The 18,357-nt window shown below is 39.2% G+C and overlaps 1 protein-coding gene across 6 annotated transcripts in view; it reads right to left on the bottom strand.

The window, feature by feature from the left end:
* LOC126979419 (transcription factor GATA-4-like) overlaps positions 1-18,357 on the bottom strand; it is a 58,862-nt gene that overhangs the window by 11,474 nt on the left and 29,031 nt on the right. For all 6 annotated transcript variants that reach the window (XM_050828718.1, XM_050828720.1, XM_050828716.1 and 3 more), the window contains 3 exons: positions 2,825-2,949; positions 2,535-2,740; positions 1,889-1,952 (listed from right to left, as the gene is read on the bottom strand). In XM_050828718.1, the coding sequence (XP_050684675.1) occupies positions 1,889-1,952; positions 2,535-2,740; positions 2,825-2,949 (395 nt within the window). The remainder of the gene's footprint in view (positions 1-1,888; positions 1,953-2,534; positions 2,741-2,824; positions 2,950-18,357) is intronic.

Below are 18,357 nucleotides of genomic sequence, written 5' to 3'. Positions count from 1 at the left end.
ACATATATTTAGATTAAACTATATCTATTATATTCCTCAGCTTATAATTTATCTTTCAATTTTGTCACATATTTACTACTTTGCCCACAAACATGTTTTAAGTTTATTAGTATGTCTAATATGTTTACTTTACTTCTAAATACTTAATGGGATGCTAGGTCTGTTTGGGCTATACACTATGTAATAATAATCGAATATGATTATTAATTTCCTGAAATTAAAAGCTACGTACAGACCTAATGACCTACGTATCAACGTACGGCTATGTTTCATGGAATACACATTAATATTTAATGGCCCATAAATGTTGTAACAAAAAAATATTGCCACTCAATTTAACACTTTTGATGAAAGTTTAAGTGGGTTTCGACTTTTCGACTCTCGACCCTAGAGCGATGAGAGCTGCGAGACCCCCCTTCCGCCCGCCCTCGTACGCACTATGGGGAGTTTGGAACGTTTCGGGTTCGCGAGGCGGGCTATCGCGGTTGACCCCAACAAAAAACCATACAGCAGACACACACATCACTATCAGTAACGTGTCGCTCACACACACACACATACACACACACGCCACACATTGTTATTGAACATCATTATGTGGCGAGATAACAACATGCGACCCGCGTCCCGCTCGTCCCCCCCGCGCACCCCACCGATACAGATAACGACAGTATCTCATGCCGCTCCGTTACAGATAAAATACTGTCAAAATTATTGCTGTTTTTTGTAATCGTTCGAGAGAACTAACAAATATATTAATTGTTACAAAACAAAATAGAAAGCATCCTGTTTTTTACACGCTTTTTATTAGCTTCAACTGTATGTATGTTTGTTTGGAACCGACTCATTTGGGCTTTAAACGGCTAGATTTCGTTCAATCTTCGTAGATTTATCGAGGACCGATGACAATAGATTAATTTGATAAAATTATTATATTTTTTCAATTTGCAAAATAAGATATTTTTTAATATATGTAATTTATTTATCTATCGTCAATAAGGATTTGATATTCATTTTGAATTTCAACCATTATCTTTTCAAACACAGCGTGTTTTTTAGGTTTTTCTTGTGTGACATCGTCACCCGCCACCCGTCACCCCAAAGCCCATGCAAACTGTTTCTCTTGCAAACAAACACTGGACACGGACTCTTCTATCATCCAACACAAGCGATCAGAAATTTTTATTAAAATAATAATAATTATATTTATTGTATTGTAGATTTCAGTTTAAATATTCAAAATGACAATTATATAGTATATTGTACATATAGATAGTAAGGATGGGCCCAAATGCGTTTTAAAAGGGGCGTTCAATAAATAATGAGAAAGCAGACACGAACTCTTTGGAAAGAAAAAAATACTTGCCGGTAAACTGATGATTAGATTAAAAAACAAATAGGTGCGTACCTACTTAAAATAAGTATCTTTTGTTTTTAGAAATGGAAGCTTTTTATTGATTGTCGAAAATGAATAAAATTGATTTCGTGAGGTGTGGACTTGAGACCTTTTTCAGATTTAAGAATGATATAATTCGTTCAGTAATTTCATTAGCTACGGCGCCCTTCGGACCGAAACACAATAATGCTTACACACTAACTGATTCACGGCAGAAATAGGTGCCGACTGTGTTGATCAAGTGTATTTTGCCACTGTCCTCATAAAACTATACATGAAAGAGAACGAATCATCGTATTCGGTTCAATCCACATTCGGCCCATCACTATATAAAGGTATAGCTACACTAATATATACCTAAAGTCTGTAATTAAAGTAAATATTACACACTGTGTACACAATATATCTATATGTAAACAACGTATGTATACGAGTAGTTCTACTAATACAGTAGAGCCCGCGGTCGTGACGACGGGTGTGGTAGGTACTCACTGGCAGAGAGGCTAGCGGCTGCGGAGTACTGCGGCCGGTAGCTGCAGTCCAGGCGCCACATGTCCTGCAACAGACCATCACCAGGTCACTCCACCACTCTGTACATCTCGCAGGAGCTAATTGACCAATTATGGTAGTCGCATGTGTTCTGGCGACGATACACAAATAATACCATTTTCTCTTGAACCCAATTATCGTTGTTATCAGAATTCAGAACATAAATATTATATTTATACAGACACAATTAGACGGAGCAGATCTACATGCTGGATGGTGGTGAATCTATCAGCAAGGTCAGAGGCGTATAGCCTTGTTAGCCTGTGTATCACACTAGGTAACAGGGAGTAATTATACTCCTAGCTATTAATATAACTTATAACATAATAAGTGTTTACTTTTGGGTTGATGTGAAAAACCAGCGATGTTGTATCACTCAGACAGTGACGTCATGACAGTCGTAGATCTACTCGTCTTTGTATTCAATCGCTCCATTCCACAGTCCCCCACGCTATCGAATGCCAACAATTGTGACCGTTGACTACCACCACCGGTATGATACCGCGAGGAAACCCAGCCTCACTAAAGATGTCCAGTCTGATGGTCTGCTCTGCCAAAGTGTGTGATGGGTGGTATCGGTATAACTCACATTTTGCGCGTACGCGGCGGAGGGCACCGCAGCGGGGGAGGGCGCAGAGGCCGGCGCCCGCGACGACCCAGCGAAGGCGCCGCCGAAACGCGCGCTGAACGCGGGCAGCGCCCCTGTACCCTCACAGCCGGCGCCGCCAGGTCCCTCGCCACCAGACTCCGCGTACTGATCGTCCGCCAGGCTACCCACGTACCCGGGGGAGCCACCTGCACAGACAAGCTCCGGGTCAACGTCGCCCCAGCCACGGGCCGCGTCGGTCACGACGGCGAGCTGGAGGGGCGGGTACTTACCGGCGGAGGTCCAGAGCTGCGCGTGCGTGAGGTCTGAGCCATTGTTGAAGTAGGGCGAGCCGGCCGCGCCGTAGCCACATCGCGCGTACACCGCCTGCGAGCCCGCGGAGCCCGCCTCACTGCCCCTGTGGATGCCAACACTGTATTGTTTTCTGTAGACAGTATTTATACGAATTTGCATTTGACAAAATAGACCATCGGATTTTGCTAAGGAAACTACACTATAACGGCGTTAAAGGCAACCTTTTTAGGTGATTTGTATCGTACCCAGAGAATAGACATCAACATGTCGTCATGAATGGCTTCTGATCGTCTTCTTGTGGTATAAGTTTTGGGGTATCACAAGGGTCTATCTTGGGGCCTTTTCTATTCCATTATCATCATTAACGATAACAACCAATGTTTTATACAAATGATTTAAAAATATACAGATGTTTAAACAATCATAACGACTGTGTCTTGTTGCAAGAAGACATTAATAAATTTGCTTTATATTGTACTTTAAATAATTTATCCTTCGCTACACATAAATGTAAAATAATAACATTCACAAGAAAGCGCAACCAGATTACACACAAATTAATTTTTAAACGAGTACTGAGTGTAAAAGACCTGGGCGTAATGCTGGACCCAAAGCCATTATTTGACCAATATGTGATAGCTATTATAAACAATCCGTATGGAATGTTAGGTTTTGTTTACCACCTGACAAACAAAAAACTAATGGGTTGCACTCCGGGAGTGCCGGCAGAAGTGAAGACTTGAACATTAACGTTGTTCATTTTTGAATATTTTTGAATTGTTAGGGAATAATTCGCACGAATTGCTTTATATATCAGTGTAAAAGTATTAGCATTTATCTTAAGTCAATTTTCTAATATGCGAAATATTGGGGTTGAGCAGGTTATCAACTGTTAAGTAGATCCTGTAGATGAAGCCACAACCTGAGAGTTGAACAAAACATACAAGATTTTATAACGATACGACACTCGAACGGTTAGCTCAGTTGGTTAGAGCACCGGCACGGAACGCCGGAGGTCGTGGGTTCGAGTCCCGCATCGTTCACAAAATCTTGTTGTTTTTCAAATTTTATTTGAGCATTTATATGGTTAAATACAATTTCAATTTATTGCGGTATCGTACACAAAATCACAATTTATATTACATAAAAAATTTAACACTTCAGAACTATTACATTATAATTTATCTCCTAGAAAAATCAACTTTTATCCATCCATTTCTCTGTGTGTATGTCCAGGCAAAATCACCGAATAGATTAATAATTTCATAATAATTAACCCTATCTTTGCAAGACTAGAGAAGCTGCGGTGACAATTGTGTGAGTCACCAGATCTGGACGTCACCGTCAGCCAGAGAGCCGGGCGGCGATCTCCAAACAAGGATGCAGGAAGCGAGCCACTATCAGCTTTCAGCCAAATGTAGACATCCATTGTCATAGCGGACTCACGCGTTCACGTCTCCACTGTGTTCACTGTACGATACGATGTTAGTAGGTACTACCTAGGTACCTACGACATACCTAGTGTTATATATAAAATTCTCGTGTCCCGGTCATTGTTATCAAATTCTTCCGAAACGGATACACTAATTTGTTTGAAAATTTGTGTGTATATATAATATATTTTTACATTTATTTTTATTTTTTTATTATTATGATTCAGCATTAAAACATAAATACAACTACAACCCGTCTACGATCACCACCTTTTTTGTGTAGCGATTTTAATAGTATATTATTTCATCTACAGATACACACTAGAGTTGCAAGATAGCAATCGAATAATGTTTATTGTAGTACGATATTTTTGGTAGGTCTGAGAATCGGTCGTCATCTATTTTTATGCCCCAAAAATATTAATTATTTAATTTTTTTATTACTTAAATGGCAATACAACGTGTGCTGAGCCAGCTAGTAGGTAATATTAAAAATGTGAAAGTTAATTTGTTTGTTACGCTTTCTCGCCAAAACCACTGAAACGATTTTGATATAATTTAGTACAGAGATAGTCTAGAGCTTGGGAAAGGACATAGGCTACCTTTTATCGTGACTAAGAGGTTTAGGGGGGAAGAAGTGGGGAAGTTCATCAATATCAAAGATAACGCCATGAAAATTTTTATTATGCACTTCATTAGAAGTACCTAAATAAATATATGATCTAGCGTTTTTAAAATCTAGACCTGTGGGGGTGATAAAGGGGGATGAAGGTTCTATAGTTGGTAGCTTATAAAAATGTATTACCCACAGCAGTTCATTGTGTATTATTTGCAAAGTAAGTATATTAAAAAATAATAAATTCTGTCCAAATTAACTAATGCACGCGCACGAAGTCTTAGGTAAAAGCTAGTAATATCATAATTTTGTCATTAAAACACTCGACACATTAATTAAATATATAACTACTTATTTTAGTATTAAATTATTATAATAGTTAAGATAAAGCAGCACAGACACACACACCCATACACGCACACACACAGCATTACTTAATATATGTAAGTGACGGGACAATAATGACCGACGTGACACGTTGTCTCTCCATATAACATAATAATATACCAACATTGTAACTAAACATTTTAATTTGAACGTTACTTAGTTCAATTAATTATTTTAGATAAGTCTGAATTATATTACAATAATTTGTATGTTCTAATATAGAACGGAAACAGTAACTCAACAGCCTCACCTTGCTACGTGCTACACACACACACACACATCCGACATAGTCAACACTCCGGTAGGTGAGTACTGAGTTCATAGTACACACGGTCTATACACCAGTCATTACTCTTGCCTGATTTAGAACTAATCTTAGGCGTCATTTGAATCGATTTTTTTAATGAAAATAAGGGACGAGACGAGTAGAACGTTCAGCTGATGGTTATTGATAGGCCCTGCAGTGCCGCTCTGGATTATTGAAAAACCCAAAAATTCTGAGCGGCAGTACAACTGCGCTTGTCACCTTGAGACATAAGTTGTTAAGTCTCATTTGCCCAGTAATTTCACTAGCTACGGCGCTCTTCAGACCGAAACACAGTAATGCTTACACATTACTCCTTCACGGCAGAAATGGGCTGTGGTACCCTCAATCTAGCCGGCTTCCTGTGGGCACTGCATTGTAATGGGTATGGCGTATCAATTACCATCAGATGAACGTCCTGCTCGTCGCGTCTCGTCATTTTCTCCTTCATCACTACAGGAATCACACGACCTTTGCCAGCCTTTAAGGAACGTGTACCAAGTGCTTTCTTAGAAGGTATCTATTCCGATACTAGACCAGTCATTATTAGTGAGGAATGTTCTCTCAATTAAGTAAAATATTTTTTTTCATTAATTTTAAAATGAAGCAATCAGAAGTAGCACCCGTTCCTGATCATGGCGTTCGGTCATATGTTAAGAAAGGATCGATCCGCCCCATGACATTGCCACGAGCAATGTAATTAGTGTGAATATAAAGTGTACGTAACCCGCTCCTCCACTCTCAAGAGGTGTGCTAGACAAATTATATATTTAATATATAGAGTTATTTTAGTTTATATTTTTAGTTAAGATTTGTATCTGGTGCTGGCAATATTATTATTTAAGACGACAGCATCAAGTGTCAAATGTCAAACTTAAGTGAGATGTTGAACTGTTAAATGAAGATCGAAGCTGGGGCGTAGCCACAGTATCAATTAAAAAGGGCCTGGACGTGCGTAAGCAAAAATTTAATAAAAACTTTCGCTGCTTGGAAAGGCAAGGAGATTGTATATTTAATTTGAATTGTTCGTAAAAATTTTTGTAAAAGTGACAGATAGTTAATTATGACGAACACGGGACGGTATTCCAGGTGTTGTGATAAATTTTCAGTTTGAAGAAAAAAAAGTACTTAAGTATGAATATTGAATAAACATAATATTAGATTTCCCCCGGGTCACCCTGTGTGTGACCACCAACTATCCTACACGGGTTAACCAGGTCTCCATACTGCGCACAATATACACCAGCCGGATTCTGATTGTACTGGATTGAACTGGATACAGCAGGAACGCTGTCCACGCCCTTTCCTACGCGACTCCGTCCATATCATTCGTTATCTAAACTATAGGTCGAGATCATGAGAAAAGAAATTGACACTTCACTTATATCAATTATCAATAGGGTGTAGTAAAACTCTTGGTGTGACCACGCGTCGGGAATGTATTTTCATTCCATCTCTCGTCACTCGTCTCCGGCTTCACGCCGCCCACCGGGCTCGCTGGTTCAGAGAACCCTGGCTCGTGCCCCGGGGGAGTCACGGCTCACGTTGCTGATCAAGTATCAGTGCGAGTTACAGCGGACGGATTTACTCGGACGGAATCCACAACCCCCCGCTCTCGCCCCTGCCCGCACCTCACACCCGCGTCCTATACAAACAAGTGATTTCGAGACACTTAAGTCGTCACACAATATTAACAAAAAACATATCCGACAAATAATTTGTCACGCACACCTCTTGAGAGTGAGAGCGGGCCTGAGTGCCGGCGCCCGAGGCCTCAGCCTCCACGTGCTAACGTTACGTCCTTTATATTCACATTAATAATGTCATTGCTCGTGGCGAAGTCGTGGGCCGGGTCGATTCTTCACTTTATTTTAGCTTCACCTGTATGTATGTTTGTTTGTAACCGACTCATTGGGGCGCTATTATATTCACTTTAAACGGCTAGATTTCGTTCAAACTTCGTAGATATATCGAGGGCCGATGATTTTTTCACTTTGCAAAATAAGATTTTTTAATTTATATAATTTTCATCTATCATCATTTATATAATTTTAAATTTCTAACTAATATTTAACTAATATTAGGAAATTTTCGAATACAAACATAATTTTTAATTCAACAATGCAAATAATAGTTTTAAAAAAATAAAAAAAAAACACGCTTTAATATATGTATAAAGCAAACTAAGAAGTAGGAAAAATTTTCTATTGTCTAGTTCAGTTTTCTATAAAAAGCGTGTGTTTGTTTTTTTTTTAATTCTATTTATTTATTGTCTACTTCCCGGACTCAATTGCAACTCGTCAGTCGTGAGTTTCGTTGATCGATGTCGTTCAAGTGTTGTTAAATAATAATAGTTTGTACAATGAAGAAGCTTTCAAAGTGTTTCAAAGTTTTAAAGGTTAACTCTCCAAAGTAAATGGTAAAATGTATTAACTTGACATTCATATTATTAACCATAATGTTAAAACTAGTAACAGACGTAAACTTATATTGCCTACTACTCGGCTAAGTAGAGTTGGTAAGTCTTTAGTGGGGCGATGTATATGCTTTTACTACAGAAGCGTGAGGGAGGGAAAGTTAATGGTTCAAAATTACTATATATATAATATATTGTGCCAGTCATATACAACGAGATAGCGTGGCTGAGGAGGGTTAAAAGTATGCAAAAAATGCAGTTAAATTTTTAAATAAAAAATGCGCTGTTGCATAGTTGTTCAATGGTACTCAACAATGCTACATGCTAATTTAAGATAGCTTATGTAACTCGATTCTTTTTTCTAATAGTAGGTATCTAATAATTATAATAATGTTAAGTTCAAAGTACTAATACTTTAGTTTAAAGTAAGTAGTAGTTAAGTATGTACACATAGGTAGTTAAATGTTTTTAAGCGGTTAATGGTTTTAAATAACTTCTTTAACTAAAACACTTTTAAAGGGTTAAAACGCGTGCAATTGTAACTGTTTTTACATTAGTTTTTTGCGTGAAAGTTACATTTTTATTTTAGTTAACCCGACGATTCGAGACCTTTCCAGATCTCGTTGTCAGGGGGAATGCAGATGAAATGAGTCAAATATAGTATTTGTCATAGTTGTCATGAAGTTTCGCGCCATTTATTGCCTCGGAGGTGGTATTTGCTGTAGACAGATGGTTTTTGGCAGAATTAACTAACAATCTCCTCTTCTAAATAATAATAATTTTAAGTAAAAACAGTTACAATTAAACTCGTTTTAATCCTTTAAAAGTGTTTTTTTTAAATCGTTACTTTTTTCTAATAGTAATAATTCTAATAATGTCTAGTTCTAAGTTCTAACAGTTTACTTTAAAGTAAGTAGTAGTTAAGTATGTACACATAGTTAAATGTTTTTAAGCGCAATAACTTGCCAACTGTTAACGTTTGGCAAGATGTATCAATAAGTTAAAAGTGTACTTAATAAATTTAAAAAAAAAACAAGTACACTATATACCAATAACAACAAACACCGAAGGTAATTACCTCATTAGTAATGCGCCCGTTAGAAGGCATTAGTGTGCGACTATATTTGTGTGTGGGATACTGTTTGTTTATTTGTTTCAATATAATTAGCTACAGTTTAGTGTTAACGATGTTTTCCTGCCTTATTGTTTACTTGTGCGTGTCCCCCCCCCCTCCCCGCGTCCCGCATACCGTGCTCGTCCTCCACATAAGGAAATATTCGAGGTCACCCGCAGGCTATAGGCCGCATACTGTACTTGTAGCGTATATATGTTATGGATTCAAGCCAAGAAATGCTGAAGAGGAGGAGGTTCTCAGATTTACCAGAGGGAGGCTTCAATGCACCGGATGCCGGCTAGATGTGTTACTATGTTTCGGTCTGAAGGGCGCCGTAGCTAGTGAAATTACTGGGCAAATGAGACGTGACATCTCTTGTCTCAAGGTGACGAGCGCTCAGAATTTTTGGATATTTCAATAATCTTGAGCGGCAAATTGCGGATTATTTTCATAAAAAAAATGGGCGCGGTGGAGGGTTCTTAGCTGGTTGGGAACCATAGCTCCTCGAGCATCGACCACACCTGGGTATATGTAACACACAGTCTCAACTGTTACCGGGTCCCGGCGGATATGCGCCGCCGTGTGGGTGCCTGTGTGAGCCTGTCAGTATCCGCGACGACACACACACACACAGACCATTATTATAATATTTGCACAACCGATTGTCGAGGGTCGTTTGCTCAACTACTTAGTGGGCTCGCTATAAATTAATACTTGGATCGTCAAACAATATTGTTTGTTGTCACAACACCCCCCCCCCCCCCCCGTCCCCCGACACCCCGCAGCTCCGCCATCATAAAGCACCTTTGTTTTTTCATCTGCGATGGGTGCCTATTGCCTGCAGGATCACTGTACGACTCGCGGGACGAGCGGTGACCGCGGGTTTACTCGTGTCTACGTACCTATAACTATATATCCGATCCCCTATAGCCCAGTGGTTAGTTCTGGGGCTCAAATCCCGGTAGGGGCAAACATTTATATGATGAATATGAATGTTTGTTTCGAGTAATGGATGTTTTTAAGTATTTATGTATGTTTGAGTAAGTATATTGTGTTAACGCCACGTGTGCTACTCAGATGGCGGCTGACGAACATTGGCCTCAAGTAGCTGTATTTATTGATTCAATTCAATGTTAGCTTGATGTCGACACCACATTTTACCAGTGGGAGGCTCCTTTGCACAGGATGCCGGCTAGATTATGGGTACCACAACGGCGCCTATTTGCCGTGAAACAGTAAGGTGTAAACATTATTGTGTTTCGGTCTGAAGGGCGCCGTAGCTAGTGAAATTACTGGGCAAATAAGACTAAACATCTCAAGGAGACTTGAACCTCAAAAAATCTCGGCAAGTTGAGAACTTGCCGAGATTTTTTGAGGCTTTTCAAGTATCTTGAGCGGCACTGCATTGTAATTGGCAAGATGTATCAATTACTATCAGCTGAACGTCCTGCTCATCTCGACCCTTTTTTCATTAAAAAAAACATGGCAGCAGTCAGTCAGAGCCATCATCACCTTCACAGGTCATCAGGCAGGATCGGGGGACGCAGGCTGGCTCAGGATGGTGAAGCTTCTTGGTCCCCGGAAACGAGCCCCGAGCGCCGCCCTCATTAACTAATGACCCGTGCGAGTCATTCTCCGATAAACCATTATGAGATTATCTCTTGTCCGGCATTCACTTCGGAACGAGACCTTTTTACATGAATCATCCAAATGTCTTTCTACGAACACATGACTAATTTAAGGTATTGCGTAAAAATGCATTGTTTTCTGAGCAAAGTACTGGATAATAAGCCCGTCCCGCTGACTACCTGATAGACACTCCGCTGACCTCACCGAGCACACTGTCACTGCTAGTTGTTGTTGTCAGTCTGTGCGTCGAGAACGAGACGTTCAGCTGATGCTAATTGATACGTCCTACCCATTACAATGCAGTGCCGCTCAGGATTCTTGAAACACCCACAAATTCTGAGTGCCACTACAATTGCGCTCGTCACCTTGCGACATAAGATGTTAAGTCTCATTTGCCCAGTAATTTCACTTTCTTCACTTCAGACCGAAACACAGTAATGTTCACACACTACTACTTTACGGCAGAAATAGGCGCCGTTGTGGTACCCATAAGCTAGCCGGCTTCCTGTGCAAAGGAGCCTCCCACTGGTAGAATTATTGTAATAAGTATAATTACTATAATGTAATTAAGGAACTGGTATTGAGTCGGCAGTACCGTTATGTCGTTCAATACATTTTGTTAATTATCTATCATCAGCCACGATTGAAACAGCTAGGAGTCAGCTAACGGGCGACCGACCGCAAACAAACAGAGTAGATCAAATTATTAATACTTTCGTGAGATATTATTTACTAATTTATCAATACGGCTTTACTTACGTTTTGTTTTTTCGCAAAACTTTGTGTCACGTAGCACTGCTGCTGCTGGAAGCCATAGAAATTGACAGTCGACGTAATTTTAATAGACACAAGGGTTAGGCTCTGCGTCCTACTTGGAAACTAGTGTTACAAAAGCATCTCGCAATAAGACCCATAGTTCCGATGATCACGTAGTGGACATTGTGAGTGCATTTATTTTGTGCTCCCGTGGACAATAATAGTGACATAGTGTCAATGATACCGTGCTCATCATCCCTACCGGCGCCCCCTACGAGCCCAAGTCCGCAGTATGAGGTGGGACGTTATTGCGAACCCACTACACTTACCCTGATGAAGAACCTCCGAATGGTCCAAAACTAATCGGTACCCACAGTTACTTTATATGAATGCACAATGTCGGCGGATGGAGTGTTGATCTAGCGACCAGTGAGTCAGTGATCAGCCCGAGTCCACGACTCGGGCCCGACACGGAGCCGGTACGGCACGTACCGCGCGCTACACTCGCATGCATTGTGAAACGAACAATGGAAATATCGGAGCGTTGCTCAACGCGCGCAGATAATGTCGGACGTGCGGCACGTGGGGCTGTGACGTAACACGCTCGCGACACGTCCGCCATCATCACCGACCGACGGCCAGGTGGATCCAGCTTGCAGGACCCACCAATGAATCGGTTATGTTTAGTCGAACATCCATTAAGACAACGGTTTTTTTTAAATGAATATAAGGGACGAGACGAGCAGGACGTTAAGCTGATGGTAATTGATATGCCCTGCCCATTACAATATTCTGAGCGGCACTACAACTGCGCTCGTCAGCTTGAGACTAGTTATCAAGTCTCATGGTCCACGTTATTTCACTAGATACGGCGCCCTTCAGACAGAAACACTAACACATTACTGCTTCACGGCAGAAATAGGCGTTGTTGCGGTACCCATAAGCCGGTATCCGGTGCAAAGGAGCCAAAAATACTGAGTGGCAATACAACTGCGCTCGACACCTTGAGACATAAGTTGATAAGTCTCATTGGCCCAGTAATTTCACTTGCTACGGCGCCCTTCTGACCGAACTCAGTAATGCTTACACATTACTACTTCACGGCAGAAAAAAGTGCCGTAGTGGTCCATAATCTAGCCGGCATCCGATGCAAAGGAGCCTCCCACTGCTATATGGTACTGGTTCAGCGATGATGTACAGTACTCGGCACTCCGTCATCCGTATTCTGTCGCCTCACAACATTTAGCGCCACGAACTCTGCTTTGTTCAAGAGTCAGGGTCACCGATGACTCAGCTTATTGTTGTTTGACGACATGAACACCAACAAATGAAGACGACAGAGCGGTTGGCTGTGAGCTGCATTGGGTGTTTGATCTATAGCAAAATATAGTAAAACCGGTGGAATCTGCTATTGTCATTGATTCCAAATAGGAATGGGGGCCCCCCATATTGAAGGATTGGCGAATAGGCTTAGTTCTGCAGCATATGCGGTTAAAATTAGACAGTTAACAGACATAGATACGGCGCGACTAGTATACTTTAGTTATTTTCATGGTATTATCTCCTATGGTATACCTATGTATGTATATGTCATAGGGAAATGCAGCCGATATTAATACCATCTTTGTGCTGCAGAAGAGGGCTATTCGCTCTATTTATAACCTAGGTCCTAAAGAATCCTTATGAGAAAAATTTAAAGAAATAAATATTTTGACTGTTGCATCTCAATATATTCTTGATAATGTTCTATATTATGGTCATAAGCACATTATATTATATTACACAGCGAATTTGCTAGAAACTGTGACAATCATAATGTTAACACGAGGAAAACACATACTTGTTATGCCTACTACTCGGTTAAGTCGAGTGAGTAAGTCTTTTATTGGGCGATGTATATGCTTTTACAACATGCTCCCAAAAATGTACAAAGAAATAAGAACTGTTAAAAAACGTTTGTGTGGGAAAGGTTATTATAACATAATTGATTTTCTTAATGAGACTGAAGCGAACTGAGAATGAAGGGGACACCCTCAGGCTAATTATAAATGTTTATTGTACGATATTACATTGTAATCCATATTTTTAATTAAAAAAAAAAGCCCGCTGAATTTCTTGCGCCCGTTCCTCTCAGGTCTGAGGCAGTCTATTTTCAATGGGTGTTTAGTTTTTGACGTTCAATAATTTATTTTGGATCCCATTTGTCTGCAGACTTTAATATTAACTTATCATAGCCCCCTGCTTTTCTTAGATTAGGAAATTTGTATTTTTAATAAAAGTATTAACCGGCTGTCTGATTCGCGGCCGCTAGAGTCAGCATCGCTTAACAAGGCATCAACTTATTAATAATATATTTATCAATTATAAACCTATTTCACAGTTATTCCATTAGTGAACCGAGTACAGACCACTTTGGTTAATTAGACTCTTTAACATTACGGTTAAAACTATATCAATAAAGATTTTATTTTTGTTTGTTTCGTAGATATTCATAATATTTACGAAACCGTGCGTCAATAAATTCGCTGATAGAAAATATGTCCATAGAAAACAAATATTAGAAATAAGAATAATTATGGGTCCCAAATCGAAATAACAACTATCCAATCTCTTGAGTTGGACGAAACTGCACTCCATGAAGCTCATTCCATAGCTTTGTAGTACGAGGTCCTCCTTGAAAACCGCACTGTGGAGGACCGCCACACATCCAGATGGTGGGGATGAAATCCTAACTTGTGGCGTGTCGTGCGAAGGTGGATTTCGGCGGCAGGAATCAGGTTAAACAGCTCTTCGGAACACTCCCCGTGATAAATGCGGTAGAAGACACACAATGATGCGTCTCTACGCAACGCCAAGAGATCCAGCCGTTCACAGAGCACTGAGTCCCCGACAATTCGAGCTGCTCTACGTTGCACGCGGTCAAATGGATCGAGCAGATTCTGGGGTGCGCCAGACCAGAGATGACAGCAATACTCCATGTGTGGCCGGACCTGCGCTTTGTAGAGCGCTAGAATGTGGGCCGGCTTGAAGTATTGCCGTGCTCTATTGATGACGCCCAGCTTCTTCGAAGCCAATTTGGCTTGGCCCTCCAGATGGCCACGGAATTGGCAATCGCTCGAGATTTCGAGACCCAGTATTCCGATACTAGGCGCGGCTTTAAGAGAAGTGTTCTCGAAGAGGGGTGATACGACAAATGGGGTTTTTTTAATGGTAAACGCGCAAACTTGAGTCTTCTGGGGATTAAATTGGACAAGGTTCAATTTACCCCATTCCGCGACCTTCTCGAGAGAGGACTCGATAGAAGACACAAATTTCTCCCGGCACTGGTCGACGATTACCCGAGACCTTAGGAGTCCATCGCGGACAAACAACCTGACACGTAATTTATATATATCAGAAGATTACCATTGGGCAGCGTTCGAGAAGTTCCGTGAAATCTCTTCCCGTCCCAAATACCACAGTGCCTGAAGACTGAGGTTTTCAACCACAACTATCCAATCTCTTGAGTTGGACTAAACTGCACTCCATGAAGTAATCCCCATTTAAATCCGTTCATTAGTTTAAGACTTCACTGGGAACAAAACTGGGACACTGGATTTATATATATTAAGAAAGATTTAGCGCAAGTCAGGATTAGGTACAAAATATGATACTTTAAAATATTAAGTATTCAAATATTATAGCATTATATTTAATAACAAATGATATACAACAATTAGTCCCAATTATTTGTATCATTCAAATGATCTTTCACATTAGAATAGGCCTTTGATGTTAATTTATTTTTTATGATGCATTAAATTTCTTTGGATTCTAAATATTTTGGGACCTAAATGGAATTGCGATCTTATGTTTGTTTCGAGTAGATTCCCTATTAACATTATACAGTACAGTATCACTATTCTTTTTAAATTGGCTAATATTTTATGGACGTAGGTACACACGTACCTACAAGAATTTCTTTTTCAATTCTCATACTCGGAAAGTAATGTTGTTTTGATAGAGAGGGAAAAACTCATACAATTTACTCCCCACCTAAGGGCCGGAATGAACTTTAAAAATAGAACTACTGTCAGCTGGGAAGAGTTTAATGTAAAAAAAACTAATTAAAAAAAATGCTGCGGCCATGTGACTTTCTAAACAGCCAGTGTGAACTTACTGCAAACTTCTTTGAGCGGAAGAAGCCGCAACACGGCGAGTTTCATATTTAAAAAGTCGAAATAAATTGTCCTAATTTGACAATTAATTTAAAATAGGTACTACTAATATTATTATATATTATCAATAAATAGTTTAGATAAACAACTAGTTTTATTTTCCTCATATTCGAAATGAAAAGTAGAGTGTTTACTCGGGTAAAAGAATCAATTCTTACTATGGCCGCCCTCGCAGCGCTCGGATGTCTAAATACCTCGGGAATTAATTCTTTCGACCCTAGGTTAACAATCTACTTTTATTGTACCTACTGGCAATATACTGTCATTATATTAATTTAACTAAACTCTCTCTCAATGAATCCCTTGACCTCATTTCATAGGCTGTTCAAAATTGCCTTTTCTGTAGCACAAATATTATATTGTCAATAACTGCCGGCCCTACCCCACAATATCATTCCGTAAGACATGAAAGTAACCGTAATATATCTACAAGTTTAGCCGTGTCAACATCTGTCACCTGCCTAATTTATTTTATTCAAAACACTGTATAGCTTAAGTCTATTAGATACCTAAGTTTATTATATGAGAGCTTCATTGTAGGTAAAATTCTAAAGAAATGTCTAGGAATATTGTTGTTTTGGTTGCTTCGAAATATTTGAAAGCTTATGCCTATTATATTTCGGTTTAATTTCGTTTAAAAGTAAGTTTAGAAAGTAGTATTTCACCAGTGTGAGGCACTTTGCACAGGATGACGGCTAGATTATAGGTGTGGTACCCATAATCTAGCCCATTATTGCCTATGTGATATGAACGGCTGAACGCCCCTGATGCACACGTGATCCGAGCGAGCACTAGTACCAGTAGGAGGCTCTGGAGGCTGGATACCACAACGGCGCCTATTTCTGCCGTGGAACAGTAATGTGTAAGCATTATTGTGTTCCGGTGTGAAGGGCGCCGTAGCTAGTGAAAGTACTGGGCAAATGAGACTTAACATCTTATGTCTCAAGGTGACGAGCGCAATTGTAGTGCCGCTCAGAGTTTTTGGGTTTTTCTAGAATCCTGAACGGCACTACAATTACCATCAGCTGAACGTCCTTCTCGTCTCGTACTTTACTGTCATAAAAAAATTTGGTACCTACCAACATTAAACCAATTTCCCTACTACATCAGTAATGTTGTAATTAGCCTGACTGATTTTTTTTGGTATGGCATTTTATTTTAAATAATAAAGACGTATCGACCAGAATTAGTATAATAGGTATGCTTTTTTATTTTGAATTAGAAATGGCAAATCATTGACATAGAAAAAAGGGACCTAAGATTGAACCCTGTGGTACACCCATTGATATGATAGAGCCAGGTGATCTCAAGGCGAATACAATAATATTGTTGCAGCAATTGGCCACAGGCCACTCATCGACTCCAACCATTTGATATTCAAGCCACAGAGAAGCAGTCAGGTTTGGCAATATCAAGTTGTAAGTTTGTTTACAGAAGCCTAGGAAAGAGCTGCAGCGATAGGAAATATTAATTATTTAAAGCAACTGGAATAGGTTGTATGTAGGTATGTAACTTATACTTAGTTCAAATATATTTTTTTAATCTTTTTAATTAAATTTTAGCTGAATATATTTATTATATAAAAAATGCAATTAATACGCGAGTAATATAAAATATTGAAACGCATTGCTATTGGTTGAAGCGCAGTGTGACGTCAAAGTCCATATAAACATAATCACATGTATGTTTCCTAGATATAATTTTCGGTGGTTAGCGATATAATAAAGTTTGTGTTGGTTTTTTTATTATTCAATAATCTCTATAATTATTATTTACAATGACCGAAAGTGGATTTGTTAAAGCGCGAACAGATAATCTTCCAAAAATAGACGCGTTTATGATGCTACTTGATGAAGAGTTTTTTGTGTTTCAAACCCAAATTTTATTTCTGCTGAATTAAAAGGAGTGAAAGCTACATGGGGAAAATTAAATAAAGTTTTAAAGGTTTTTCCAATACATATTTTGTAAAACTCAATATAATAATAGTAAATGCCGAAAATAGAGTTTAATTGGAATTACTACATCCAATGTTTTTTCTGTTATTAATGACGACCTGTATAGCCGAGTGGTTAGCGATCCTACCTACTAAGCTAGAGGTCCCGGGTTCGAATCCCGGTAGGTGCAAGCATTTATATGATGAATATGGATGTGTGTTTCCGAGTCATGGATGTTTAAATGTATTTATGTATGTTTATATGAATATATGTATAAGTAAGTATTAAATATATCATTGTCTTGTAACCCATAACACAGGCTATATATGCTTAACTTGGGGCAAGATAATTTGTGTAAAAAGTGTGTCAATATTATTATTATATTATAAATATATATATTATTAAAGATCCCAACGAGAATGATATGACACACCTTTTAGTTTAGGTTCTGTTACATTTTTAAAAGTATAAAAGAAGAAATTCAAATAACATATTAATAAAACTCACTCCAAAATGGTCTCCACAAAGTAGTTGGAGATACTTTAACTCTCATTGATTTACACCACTTTACTCGGATAATTGAGTCAATTGGAACTTCAAAAAAAATACTTTATCTAGTGAACTTTTGGAAGTATTTTTGCACATAGGCACCAGATAATAGTTACAAGTAGGTTTTTGCATTTGGTCAATTATCTTTAAAAAGAA

Source organism: Leptidea sinapis, chromosome 3 (assembly GCF_905404315.1).
Source record: "Leptidea sinapis chromosome 3, ilLepSina1.1, whole genome shotgun sequence".
In the NCBI taxonomy this organism is placed as follows: Eukaryota; Metazoa; Arthropoda; class Insecta; order Lepidoptera; family Pieridae; genus Leptidea; species Leptidea sinapis.
Note: the sequence above shows the minus strand (reverse complement) of the source record. Positions and strands in the feature narration are given on the sequence as shown.